The following is a 13,117-nucleotide window of genomic DNA, read 5'->3' as shown; positions in this document are numbered from 1 at the left end:
CCCCCCCCCCCAATAAAGAGCACTTGGTTCGTCAGAGCAGCAAAGTTGAAGACATGTGGGCATCCCCTGGGCACGATAGCAAGCTAGTTTCCACCACTCCCTTGGCATCCTTTCATGCCAGCTGTGGAGTAAAGCCCACTGTCTGGCACTGCCCCTGCCAGGGGTTCCTGCCTTCCCCTTGTGTAACTTACAGAAAACAGTAGCATTCGGGAGTGGCCCCCAGCAGCGAGATGCCAGGTGGGAGAGAGGACCGTTAGGGAGAGGCAGGAGGCAGGGAGGCCTCCAGACTCTTCCCCAGTGCCCCTGGTTCCCAGAGCTGGGGATGCCTCCAGGCTGATTGGCAGCTCTTTGTTTCAGCCCCCCCTCACCCGCCTGCTGGCCCCCCCCTTCAACTCCCCCTTCCACTCCCTCCGCCCCCCGCTCCTGCTCTCTCCGCCTAGCCTTTTCCCCTCCCAGCCGCCTGCCTGCCAGGGGTAGTGAGCCAGCTGAGCGGCATGGAGACGCAGGAACTTCGGGGGGCCCTGGCTCTTCTCCTCCTTTGCACTTTCGCATCTGCCAGTCAGGACCTGCAGGGTAAGCCTGTCTCCATCCTCTTAGACCCCTCTCAGCCTCCTCTCCGCTTGCCCCCAGCCTAGTAGCAGGAAACATGTGGGGCAGGGAAGAGCCCTGAAATTGAACAGGAGGGAAGAGTTGGTGAAATTATGGCCATAGGGGGAGGAGTGAACACCACAGGGTAGTGGGTGAGTAGGAACTGGCCAGGGTCAGCATGAGGCCAGGGCAGAGGACTCAGGAGCTGGGTGCTAGGGCTGCCCTGACTGGGCTGGTGTCTGAGCATCTGCAGGCACCCCAGCGTCTAGGAGAGCAGTGCAGAGGTGGGCTTCTTCATCCCCTGGGCTCCTGGCTGCCCTAGGACAGGGTGGGGGTGGGGACGGCGAGGTCTGGGCTCTCCCGGAGGTCTGGCTGTGGGATGGGCCTGTGGGTGTGGGAGAGGTAGCTGGAGCAGATGACAGAGGCACGGATTCATGACTGGCTGGAAGGGAAACCACAGACTGGCCAGGACACAGGAGGCAGAGGAGCTGGGTCCTACATTCCCGTGGGAGAGAGGCAGACAGGAGGAGGGACGGAGCCCTCGCTGGGCAGTTCTTCTCATCCAAAGTGTGTGTGCTGAGCCCCCAGGCTGGGAGGAGGGGCACTTGGGTGTGGAATGAGTCAAACCCAGCAGCGTAAAGAGAGACTGCTTTTCCATTTCTGCGCTGTGGGCACCAGGTGCTACTTCTGCGTGGGATCAGCACAGTGGCTCCCTTGCGCCACCTGGTGGGGGCATCTGGAGTGTGCCGGGCGCTGTTTGTGTTTCAAGAGAGCCTCAGGCCTTTGGGTTCCCAGAGGGAGGCAGTAGGCAATATTGAGGGGAAGGAAGACACAACGTCTTGTTTTCTGAGAGCAACAAGGGTTGAATTTCAAAAAGGCGACTAACGCTGTCGTGGGTGGAGGTGGCGGTAGTGATGAAGGATGTTCCACCCCTGAGGTCTCAGGGGAAAGAGCCGGCCTTGGCCTTGGACCCCTCTCTCTGACCTTGGTAATCCTTGCCTGGCCAGTGATTGACCTGCTGACCGTGGGCGAGTCTCGGCAGATGACAGCTGTAGCAGAGAAGATCCGGGCAGCCCTGCTCACTGCGGGAGACATCTACCTCTTGTCCACCTTCCGCCTGCCCCCGAAGCAGGGTGGTGTCCTCTTTGGCCTCTACTCTCGCCAGGACAACACGCGATGGCTGGAGGCCTCAGTTGTGGGCAAAATTAACAAAGGTGACTGGTGGGCATCTCCTTTCCTGCAGCAGCGACCCCCTGAGCACTTTCCCTCATCCCCACTCCCATATCCTTCTTAATTCTCCCTGGGCTCCGTGGGGGCCCATGGAGCCATCCGTCTGTGCTCAGGCACCAGGGGGCACCTGGAATGGGGTGCTTAGGAGGTGCCCTAGGAGGCCAGGTACCCAAACACTAGACTGAGGCCTAATACTTGTACCCTTGTACGGAGGGGATGTTGTACTTGGGGCTGCCTGGCGGAGGGGGAGGCATGTCTCCGTGTCCCAGCAAGGGTATACAGCAGTCCCTCAGATCCCCGGTGCAGTCCAGTTGGTACAGAACCAGCTGCCACCCTAGCAAGGGACAGAGTGCCTGAAGACTAAGGCCGTCCTAGTCTCTGAACCAGTTTGAAGAGCATTTATTGTGTACCCATCACATACAAGGTGGCGAGAGATACAGAGCTGACTAGGGGCTGCTATCCAGAAGAGTTGATCTGAGGCTCAGCTGGGAGACAGGGGATGGGGGACAGGACCCATACTGACCTCCCCTCCCGGGCAGTGCTGGTGCGGTACCAGCGAGAAGACGGCCGAGTCCATGCAGTGAACCTACAACAAGCAGGCCTGGCCGACGGGCGCACACATACGGCTCTCCTGCGGCTTCGTGGGCCTGCCCGACCCAGCCCTGCCCTGCAGCTCTACGTGGACTGCAAACTGGGAGACCAGCATGCTGGCCTCCCGGCACTGGCCCCCATTCCTCCAGCGGAGGTCGACGGGCTGGAGATTCGGACTGGACAGAAGGCGTATTTGAGGATGCAGGTGAGCAGGGAGGGAGGGCCCCCTGAGTTCCTGAGGACGCAGTTTCCAGCAGTGGGAGGAGAACTTGGAGGGTCTTCCCACATTACTCTGCTCCTGTTCCCCCATCCCCAGGGCTTCGTGGAATCTATGAAAATGATTCTGGGCGGGTCCATGGCCCGGGTGGGAGCCCTGAGTGAGTGTCCATTCCAGGGGGACGAGTCCATCCACAGCGCAGGTAACGCGGAGCTGACACTCTGGATCCCGAATCACTTCCGGTGGTCTTTGTTGATTCTCATCTCCTTGACTTCCCCCTCAACACTCTTTGGCTCACTGATTGGTGGGGCTTCTGACCCTCTTACCCCCAGTCTCCACCTCTGGCTCTATGATCTCCAAAGGATACAGCCATCTGAGGAGGCGTGGCTCGAAAAGTCTCCCTGTTCAGGTGGCCCCGCCTCGCAGGGTGGCTGGGAAAATAGAGCCATCGGAGAAGAACAGAACTCCCCAGCACTCCGCGCGGGGGTGAGAACGTTCACTGCTTGGTCTTGGTGATCCAGAGGTCTTGGGTCTTTCTTAGCTTTCGTTGGTGGCTGTCACCTACCAGCAGTCTCTCTGAGCATTTTCCATCTGCCTGGGGTCTCTGAAAGGGATGTTCAGAGGTTCTTACCTAAATAAAATGCCCACTTTTCCCAGAAGCTTGGGGGGCGAGGGGAGCGGAAATGGAGTGGCTGGGGGCCCTGCTCTGGATCAGCTCTCACTTGGATCCCTTCTGCCGCTCCCAGGCCTGGGAACCAGGAGGATCTGGGTTTTGACTCTGAGGCACCGCCTTGCAGGGTCCCTCACCCAGTGGGGAGAGCTGGTGCTCCCTGCCTGTCACCTCTGCCCTCCTACCATCCAACTGCCTGTCCTTCTTCCAAGACTCCTCTAGGCCTTTGTTCCTGCCCCTCCTTTCCTTCCTCCTCCTCACCGGCCTGGCCCTCTTCGCATCTCTACCCTCTGTGTTTTCTCCTCTCCAGTGACCAACGCGCTCCACTCCATTCTCGGTGAGCAGGCCCCGAGGAGGTGGGAGGGGTGAGAGGCTCGGGAGGCGGCCCCCCCCCCCCCCCCCCCGCTTGGGCAGCCACTTGAAACAAAGTCCTGTTTAGCCAGGCGAGGGGTGGGGTTTAAAGGCGGGGTGGGCAGCAGGGGCAGGAATTGGTTTGTTACCCCAAAGACGGACTGGGGCTGTGGCCCAGTTCTGAGCCTTTCTGCACCTGGGGCCCTGACAGGGGAGCAGACCAAGGCGCTGGTCACGCAGCTCACCCTCTTCAACCAGATCCTGGCCGAACTGCGCGATGATATCCGAGACCAGGTCTGAGTGAACCGGTGGAGGGCAGTGTGGGCTCTGGGGTGGGGTGGTGGGTGCGAGGAGCCAATTGTCCCCATGCTTCTGTCTACCAGGTGAAGGAAATGTCTCTAATCCGAAACACCATCATGGAGTGTCAGGTGTGCGGTGAGTGGGAGAGTGGGGCGAGCTCCAGATGGCATCCCTGTGCTCCCCAGCCCACGGCTTCGGCCTCCACTTCCAGGGATTGGCATGGCCACCTCTGGGTGGCTCTGACCGTGCCTGCCCCTCAGGCTTCCACGAGCAGCGTTCCCACTGCAGCCCCAACCCCTGCTTCCGAGGCGTGGACTGCATGGAAGTGTATGAGTACCCCGGCTACCGCTGCGGGCCCTGCCCCCCCGGCCTGCAAGGCAACGGCACCCACTGCACAGATATCAATGAGGTGGGGGAGGGCAGTCTGGAAGGGCGCAGAGAGTTAGGAGAGGCCCCAGGAGGGGTGGTGGGTGTCAGGGGCGGGAGAGCCTGGGCTTTAGGACATTGGCGGGCCACTTGGGGGGGGTCCTGGGGTGGGGGTCTGAGCGCAGTGAGGCCAGGTGGGGAGAGCACAGGCAGGGGCCTGACCACCCCCTCCTCTGCTCCGCAGTGTGCTCACGCTGACCCTTGCTTCCCCGGGGCCAGCTGCATCAACACCGTGCCCGGCTTCCACTGTGAGGCCTGTCCTCGAGGATACAAAGGCACTCGGGTGTCCGGTGTGGGCATTGACTATGCCCGCGCCAGCAAACAGGTCAGGTTGGGTGGAGCGTGAAGACGAGGTCTTGGCCTTGCGGGGACCAGGGGCTTCTGGGCTGGACACAGGGTCCTGGCTTTGCTGGAGGAGACCCACCATAGGTCCGGTTCTACCCAGAGTCTGTCCCTCTAGGTCTGCAACGATGTGGACGAGTGCAATGATGGGAACAATGGCGGCTGTGACCCGAACTCCATCTGCACCAATACTGTGGTGAGCTGAGCGCCCAAGAGTGTGGCCGGGGTGCTGGGCTATGCGGCCACGCACCACACACACATGTGCACCCCACTTCAGACCTCCTCGCCCCCCTCCTCCTGCCCTAGGGCAGGCCACATAGACGTGGCACACATTGGTTTGGAATCCTGGTTCTGCTTCTCACTGTGACCTCTAGCGGGTCTCCCGAGGGTCAGTGTCCTCACTTGAAAAACGGGGCATGGATACATCTCGAAAGGCTGCCAGGAGAGCCCAAAGGCAGTGACTGACCTAGCTGGCATCAGGCTGGGAGTGCCCATCCCACACCCCTCAGGCAGGGCAGCCCTGATGTTGGATGGCCGCAGGCTGACCCTCCTCCCTGAGACACTGCTTCCCTGTTCTTAGGGCTCTTTCAAGTGTGGCCCCTGTCGCCTGGGCTTCCTAGGAAACCAGAGCCAGGGCTGCCTCCCAGCCCGCACCTGCCACAGCCCAGCTCACAGCCCCTGCCATGTCCACGCGCACTGTCTCTTTGAACGCAACGGGGCAGTGTCCTGCTCGGTGAGCTAGGCCTGGGGCTTGGGAGGGAAAGGAGACTCTGGAGAAAGGGGTAGGGCCATGACCCTGCTTAGGGCCTGGGATGGGGACCTGCGTGGGAAGGGGCCCAGGAACTGGTTGGTGAGAATGGGGGCTGGAGCAGGAAAAGGCTGGGCGTGAGATGGCGGCCCTGGCCCTCATTCCTCCCCTTCCGGTTGCCCAGTGTAACGTGGGCTGGGCCGGGAATGGGAATGTGTGTGGGACTGACACAGACATCGATGGCTACCCGGACCAGGCCCTGCCGTGCATGGACAACAACAAGCATTGCAAACAGGTGAGGGGCAGGCAGATAGGCAGGCAGGGGTGAGGCAGGAGGGCAGGCAGGGGTGAGTGCCCAGGCTGGGGCAGGGGTGAGGCAGGCGGGCAGGCACCCAGGCTGGGTAAGGGGTAGGCGCCCAGGCTGGGGCAGAGGTGGGGCGGGCGGGCAGGCAGGCTGGGGTGAGTGCCCAGGCTGGGGCAGGCCATAACCTGTCTGGCCTCTTCCTCCCCTGACCTTTAGGACAATTGCCTTTTGACACCCAATTCTGGGCAGGAAGATGCTGATAACGACGGCGTGGGGGACCAGTGTGATGATGATGCCGATGGCGATGGGATCAAGAATGTCGAGGTGGCTGTGGCAGTCCTGTCCCTTCCAGCTCCTCTGCTCCCCTCTACGCCTTGTCCCATAACCCTGTCCCCCCTTGGTCTCTGGCAGGTTTGCAGGAAGGGCCTCGGTGCTCTCAATTAGGGAAGCATAAACCGTGTCCTTGGACAAGATGGATTCTATGGAGGGCGGGTGGGCGGCTGGCACAGCGTGGTGACTGCAGGCACGGGCACGGGGACGAGGTGAGGGCTTGGTGGCCAGGGGTGCAAGGGAGGCCTGACTTTCTCTCACCCCAGGACAACTGCCGGCTGTTCCCCAACAAGGACCAGCAAAACTCTGACACAGATTCATTTGGGGATGCCTGTGACAACTGCCCTAACGTTCCCAACAATGACCAGAAAGACACAGACGGCAACGGGGAAGGGGACGCGTGTGACAACGATGTGGATGGGGACGGTGCCACTGGGACTGGGGGGACTGGGAGGCCTGTGTGGATTTGAATGTGGGTGGCTGGGGAGTCTGAGCACGGCAGGGGGGAGGCCTGGGTGGGTGGAGGGCCCTGGGAATGTGAGGAAGAGGGCAGGGCGAGGCAGGAGCTGGCCAGAGGGTGTGGGCGCATTCCCTGCCCAGCTGTCCTCGGAGTGGGAGACGAGCTCCAGAAGAGAGTGTATCTGGTTGTAGTGACAGGCTTGTGCCCCCTGTGTGTGTTGTAGGCATCCCCAATGGATTGGACAATTGCCCTAAAGTCCCCAATCCCCTGCAGACAGACAGGGATGAGGATGGGGTGGGAGATGCCTGTGACAGCTGCCCTGAAATGAGCAATCCTACCCAGGTACAGGGGACGGGGAGGGCAGGGAGGCTGGAGGGCCTGGCGGTGAGACCCCAGCCCTTCCTGAGGGAGGCGGGAGGGCCTGGCGGTGAGACCCCAGCCCTTCCCGAGGGAAGCGGTCGGCCATGATGTTCAGTTATCCAGAGATGGTGAGAACAGGCCCCTCTCTCTCAGACAGATGCAGACAGCGACCTGGTGGGGGATGTCTGTGACACCAATGAGGACAGGTAGGGCAGGCCGAGAGACAGCCAGTCCTCCCGGGGTTCTTCAACCTTCCTGCAGTACCTTCTGTTTCCTGTATGGTGTAGCTTTGATTCTCCACTGCTATTGAGGAGGAAGTCACTCCCCTAGTCTAGCCTCCACTCCTGCTGCTGGACATGCGCCTCACCGGGCTGACCGCGGGGCACACCCGACTTCTGAGCAGGAGAGAGGGGATGGATGCGGTACTTTTAGAGCCTTTACTTGGTGCCTGTTCTGGACAGCGATGGGGATGGACATCAGGACACCAAGGACAACTGCCCACAGCTGCCGAACAGCTCCCAGCTGGACTCAGACAACGACGGGCTTGGAGATGAGTGTGATGGGGACGATGACAACGACGGGGTCCCAGACTACGTGCCTCCCGGGCCTGATAACTGTCGCCTGGTACCCAATCCCAATCAGAAGGACTCAGACGGTGAGGCTGGGGCCCCACAGAAGATTGTGCTGGTGGGGGCCCTACCCAGGGCAAGGTGGCAGGTGCTGCTGGGGAGAAGCCAGGAAGACAAGGCCCGATGGGTGGTGGTGCTGTCTAGAGGCCACGGCCAGGCCTTCCTGAGCGCCTGGCCTCACTCTGCCCAGGCAATGGTGTTGGTGACGTGTGTGAGGATGACTTTGACAATGACGCGGTGCTCGACCCCCTGGACGTGTGCCCCGAGAGCGCGGAGGTGACCCTCACGGATTTCCGGGCCTATCAGACTGTCGTCTTGGACCCTGAGGGCGATGCTCAGATTGATCCAAACTGGGTCGTGCTCAACCAGGTACTAGGGCAGTGGGCCGGGCAGGTGCTGTTAGACCAGTCACCAGGTGGGGCCCAGGTGGGGCGGCGTACCCGGAACAGGGCTTTTTTCTTTACTGCACACCACCAGGGCATGGAAATCGTTCAGACCATGAATAGTGACCCCGGCCTGGCAGTTGGTATGTACGGGGCACCCAGTTAGGTCGTCTCTACGTGGAGGAATCCTGCAGGGGCAGAGGGTGGCGGCCACGCTGGCCACACATACCGCAGGCACCCCTTCCCGCCTCCCGCCCACCGCGGTCCCCTGACCTTGATCCCACCTGCCCCAGGGTATACAGCCTTCAACGGCGTGGACTTCGAAGGCACCTTCCACGTGAACACGGTGACCGATGACGACTACGCAGGCTTTCTGTTCAGCTATCAGGATAGCGGCCGTTTCTACGTGGTCATGTGGAAGCAGACCGAGCAGACCTACTGGCAGGCCACACCCTTCCGAGCTGTTGCTCAGCCCGGGCTACAGCTCAAGGTCTGCAGCCGCCCAGAGCCCCCAGTCCAGGGCCCTTCCCCAAAGCCTCCCTGAGCTGGCCCCAGGGCTTTGCCCACTGCCTGAGTGGAAACCCTCTTTCTCAGACATCTGGCCTGGAGGTTGGCTCCCCAGGACTCCAGAATGTTCTCGCGACCACCTTGACTTCCTTTCTCACCTGCACTTACCAACCTTTGTCTGGGTCCTGTGGTTGACCGGCTATCTTTGCCAATGCCCTCCAGGCAGTGACGTCAGTGTCCGGCCCAGGAGAGCACCTCCGGAACGCCCTGTGGCATACTGGCCACACCCCTGATCAGGTACGACTGCTATGGACTGACCCACGAAACGTGGGCTGGCGCGACAAGACCTCCTACCGCTGGCAGCTGCTGCACCGGCCTCAAGTTGGCTACATTCGGTGAGGGGAGGGGCTGAGCCCTCCTGACGGACCACGGCCGGGCTTGGCTTCCCCTTTAGCTGGGACTCACCCGTGGCTGCCCCTCTCCTCTACTCCGCTCCTCCGACGCGCGTCTCTCTCTCTCTCATCTCACCACAGATGTACCCCCTCAGCCCTGCTCTCCCCCTTCTCAGGCAGCCTGGGCCCCAGTGCAACCCAGGACCTATAGGCCATGTTGGGCAAGGCCTTCCTTGTCCGAGCTCCGTTGTCCCCTCTGTAAAGTGCAGGCACCTTTGGGAGCCTCTAAACCGCAGGCCAGCCCATCACATCCCGCCCCTTTAGTGGTATATTCCAGAAGCCGCCCCATCACAGCGTCTGACCCGGAAAGGGTCGTCATTTGCAGAAGAGTAAACCAAGGCCCAGACTGCTTACTTCTTAGTAGCAGAGCTAAGACTTCTCAGTTCAGTGCTGTGTGCACTCCTGTGCGTTTCCTAGTTGGTGGGGATGACAGGGAAGGGAGGGGAAATGGCAAGAGCCCAGGGTCCAGGGACTTGGGTTGGTTCCCTTTAAGGTGCCTGGGGCTGCAGGGTGCCAGGGCAGGGGATGAGGGAGGGTGGACTAGAGCCTGGGAAGCGGGTGACTTCACCCCCCAGCCCATTGTGCTCATTGTCATGGCAACCCAATCCTCGCTCGGAATGCGGCTGGTGCTTTGAGATGCAAAGGGGGCGGACAAAGAGGCAGGGGCCCCAGGCCTGAGAAAAGCACCCCGTCCCTCCCCTTTCCTTCCTCCCTCTCCCTCCTTCCGTTCTCTCTCTGGCCCGGTGAGCTCAAGGGGGGTTGGGGATGAGCAGGGGCCTGGGCTTGATGGCCCAGTGCCCACTGGCATCCTAGCACCCATGGACACCGCTATCCTGGACAGGGTGAAGCTCTATGAGGGTCCTCAGCTAGTGGCGGATTCTGGGGTGGTCATTGACACAGCCATGCGAGGAGGGCGTCTTGGTGTCTTCTGCTTCTCCCAGGAAAACATCATTTGGTCCAATCTCCAATATCGATGCAATGGTGAAGCTCCAGACCGAGACCAGCCTGACCTTCCATATGCCCTCATGGGAGGCCCTATCTCCTGACCTCAGTCATTTCTCCTTCCTCAGACACGGTGCCGGAGGACTTTGAGCCATTCCGGAGGCAGTTGCTCCAGGGAAGAGTGTGAAGAGGCAGCCGCCAGATTCAGAATCCTGATTTTAGACCCTTTAGCCTTGGGGTCCATCCTGGAGACCCTGGGGTCTAATCTACAGCCGCTCAGCCAAACACAGACCCTCCTCTGGCACCCACAGGAGTTCAGCCCCAGAGGGGTAGTGACCCCACTGTTCAGGAGTTGGGAAGTTTTCAAGGGATCTTTTTCTCAGGCACTAACCCCAGGAAAGATAACAGCACATTGCCATAAAGTTCCAGTGGTTTTCTAAGCTAGTGCGTGTTGCTTATTTTAGGGATTTTCCGGGATAGTGTGGGGAGCAGGAAGGGACCTGAGGGGGTGAGGAAGGGGGCTGGTAGGATGAAAGTTGGAGATCTACGGAACTTTGGCTGAGTGTGGGGCCGGGTGGAGGAAAGAAGGTGCTGGACTGGGGTAGGTGAAGGATAAGGGGCTGGCCCCAAGATGGCTAAAGTCCTCCCAGCCCCACTTACTCACGGTGGCAGCGGCGACACTCCAGTCTATCTTAGGTCGTCCGGATCGAGAGCCAGGAAGGCTGGAGCTGGCCCGCTCGGGGCGAGGGGGAGGCCGGGGGGCCGGGGGGGCCGGAGGCCGGGACGAGTGCAATATTGGCGGGGGAAGGAACAACACTGCACCGCGTCCCGTCCCTCCCGCCCGCCCGGGGCCCGGGATCCCGCTCCGCACCGCCTGCAGCCGGACCAGCCCCAGAACCGGGGTTGCTCCGGGGAGTTGGGTCCACCCTGGAGACCAGAGACTTGGCGCCTGGACGAGGGGGGAGGGGACAGTGGGGGGGTGGCAGGAGGGGAGATCGCGGTGGCCCGGAAAGCCGCTTTCCGACACCCAGCCGTTGCGCGCGCTTGCTCTTTAAATACTCGGAGTGCGCGGCGCGGAGCCGTCGCCATGGTGACGCGTCTCCCAGCAACCGGACTGAATGGTTGTTGCCTGGCAACGCCGGGGCAGGCGTTTTGGGACCGCCCACTTAGATGCTCGCGCTTTCTCCCGCGGGCCGGTGGGGGGCTTCCGCGCCCCTCCGGCCCGCGCGCCCCGCCCGGCCGCCGCACGAAGCCGCGCCCCTCTCGCCTGCCGCCCGGCTTCCCTGCAGCCCCGCGGCCCCGAAGTGTTCTGAAAGTTCCTTGTCCAGTCTGTACTCGCCGCGACCAAGAACTGAACCCTAACGCGGACGCAACTGGAGGGATGTGACCGCCGGAGGGGGCCCGACCCCCACGGTCCATGTGCGCTGTGCCTCAAATACCTCCCCGCGCCCAAACGTTTCTGCGCTTTGTACTTCTCCGCCCCCCTTCACGCTCCCTCATACAGTCCCCCGGTCACCACCATGTGCCTGCCTACCCTCAATTGCGTTCTGCTCCCCAAGATAGCTCTGGGCGCCCAAATACCATTCTGTTGCCCCACCTGGTCTCTGCCTCCTAAATGCGTCATTAACCTGCCCCATTTCTCCTCCCACATTCCGCTGTCCTCTCCCACATACCTCGGCGCCCCTTCCACGTACCTCAGGACCCCACCCACTGAGCGCCGTCTCCTCCGGACCCCGCCCCTACGCACCCCGGGGTCCCCCTAGCGCTGCAGCCCCTCCGCCGGTAGAGCGGCGAGTCCTTGCGCTCTGCGTCCGAGCCTCCGACCTGCGCGCCGGGGCTCCGCGCGCCCACCCACCCCAATCCCCCCGCCCCGGCCCCTTCTGGCCGCACTCAGGCACGCCGTCCCCTCCCGCGACCCGGGCGCCTCCGGTCCCCGCGCGAGGCCTCCAGGCTCCCGGGGGCCGCCAGGGGGCGGGAGAGCTCGGCTCGCCGCCTGGCGGAGGACCCCGCAGGAAAGACCCTGGGGTCCCGCAGAGCGTGAAGTGGAACTTTCTTCCCCCGCCCCCTCCTCGGGAGGAAGCCAAGGCGGGAACGGGGCTACTGGAAAGTCCGGCAGGGGCGGGAACTGTGGGTTTCGGTGAATCTGCGTGCGGAACGGGACAGGGAGCGGCTAGGACAGGGCAAGGAGCGGCGATTCCGGGAAGGGGTGGGGGGGGGTGTCCAAAAGTGGCTCCCGGTCCACCCTTTCTCGAGCCTTCTCGTTCCTCCCCACGGGCGCGGTGAGAATGGGGAGCGGGGTGAGGGACGTTGAGGGTGAGCTTCCTCGGCCTGCCGTCCGGGACCCTGACCTAGCCCACTTCCTTTGTTCCTTTTCTCACCTCGGTTGTCGCCCTGAGGCTAAAACTAGAGCCTGGGAGACCCACGGCCTCGATTCCCCCCACCCCTTCCCGGCCTTCTGGAGCCAGGGAGTGGTTGGTGAAAGGAGGAGACCATTTGGAGAACAAACAGGTTGTCAGAGGGTTGAGTGATTGAGCCCAGGTACCCCACCTGAGGGGCCAGGAATGGGTGGGGAGGAGGAGGAAGAAGTAGAAGGTAGGGAAAGGGGGAGGGGGCGGAGTTTTGTCACCTGTCACCTGCTTCGGCTGAGCCTAGGGCGGGCCGGGGACCGGTATAAAGCGGCAGGCGCTTGTGCCCGCCCCACCTCGCAGCAGCGTCTTCCCGAGACTGTGCCGCCCCCTCCCCACCCAGTTCACCACCACCATGACACTGGGCTTCCGGGCCCCTCTCTTCCTTCTGCTCCTGGTGTCCCTACAGCGTACAGGTGAGGAGGGGCCTGCTTTGCTCATGGGGTCTTCCCAGGCTTTCTGTGGGTTTTCTTTCCTAGCAGATGGTACCCCAAGGGGAAGAAGTTGCAGGCAGGTCTGACCCAGTCTGTGCCAGAAGAAAGGAGAGAGGCTAAGGATGGACGGAAGAGTCAGCGCCTAAGGAGAGCTGGTGCAGGGAGAGTGGAGTGACCTGCCGCGAAGTCTGGGGGCGGGGGGGGGGGGTCAGGAAAGGTTAGCTGTTAGGAGTGGAGAAACGGACCCCTAGGACCAAAGGGGTGTGGGAAGAGAGAGGGAGGCTGTCAGCCAGGAAGGAAGAGGAAGGCCGACCCAGGATCTGGCCCACTCTCTAGATCTTCCTGTGCCATTACTGTTCCAGATATCAGACTGTATTTCCTCCTCCTCCTGATTTGTCCCCTAACCCAACCCTGTGACCTCAACTCCTTACAGCTGGCACTACATCCC

General features: G+C 61.8%; 1 protein-coding gene across 5 annotated transcripts; it reads left to right on the top strand.

Annotated features, from left to right (window-relative positions):
- Positions 1-466: 466 nt before the first annotated feature.
- On the top strand, positions 467-10,274 carry THBS3 (thrombospondin 3). 5 transcript variants are annotated; one of them, XR_005836199.1, is made up of 23 exons: positions 467-573; positions 1,596-1,802; positions 2,358-2,614; positions 2,726-2,828; positions 3,607-3,633; positions 3,859-3,941; positions 4,031-4,082; positions 4,208-4,356; positions 4,558-4,698; positions 4,834-4,911; positions 5,296-5,448; positions 5,648-5,758; positions 5,984-6,091; positions 6,364-6,523; positions 6,781-6,899; positions 7,071-7,123; positions 7,379-7,572; positions 7,737-7,915; positions 8,024-8,072; positions 8,223-8,419; positions 8,659-8,733; positions 9,730-9,869; positions 9,959-10,083. XR_005836199.1 is itself a non-coding variant. In XM_008696584.2 (23 exons), the coding sequence occupies exons 1-23, from the start codon at positions 495-497 to the stop codon at positions 10,015-10,017; spliced, it is 2,871 nt and encodes a 956-aa protein (XP_008694806.1). In that variant the 5' UTR covers positions 467-494; the 3' UTR covers positions 10,018-10,128. The 5 variants fall into 5 exon arrangements, 4 of the variants coding, with proteins under 4 accessions (XP_008694806.1, XP_008694805.1, XP_040491682.1 ...); XM_008696584.2 differs by having other exon boundaries at positions 8,659-8,831; positions 9,959-10,128; XM_008696583.1 differs by lacking the exon at positions 9,730-9,869 and having other exon boundaries at positions 9,959-10,274.
- Positions 10,275-13,117: the final 2,843 nt, after the last annotated feature.

The sequence above is a fragment of the Ursus maritimus genome, unplaced genomic scaffold (assembly GCF_017311325.1).
Source record: "Ursus maritimus isolate PB19 unplaced genomic scaffold, ASM1731132v1 scaffold_2, whole genome shotgun sequence".
NCBI classification, from domain to species: Eukaryota; Metazoa; Chordata; class Mammalia; order Carnivora; family Ursidae; genus Ursus; species Ursus maritimus.
The sequence above is the reverse complement of the archived record's forward strand: the minus strand, read 5'-3'. Positions and strand labels throughout refer to the sequence as shown.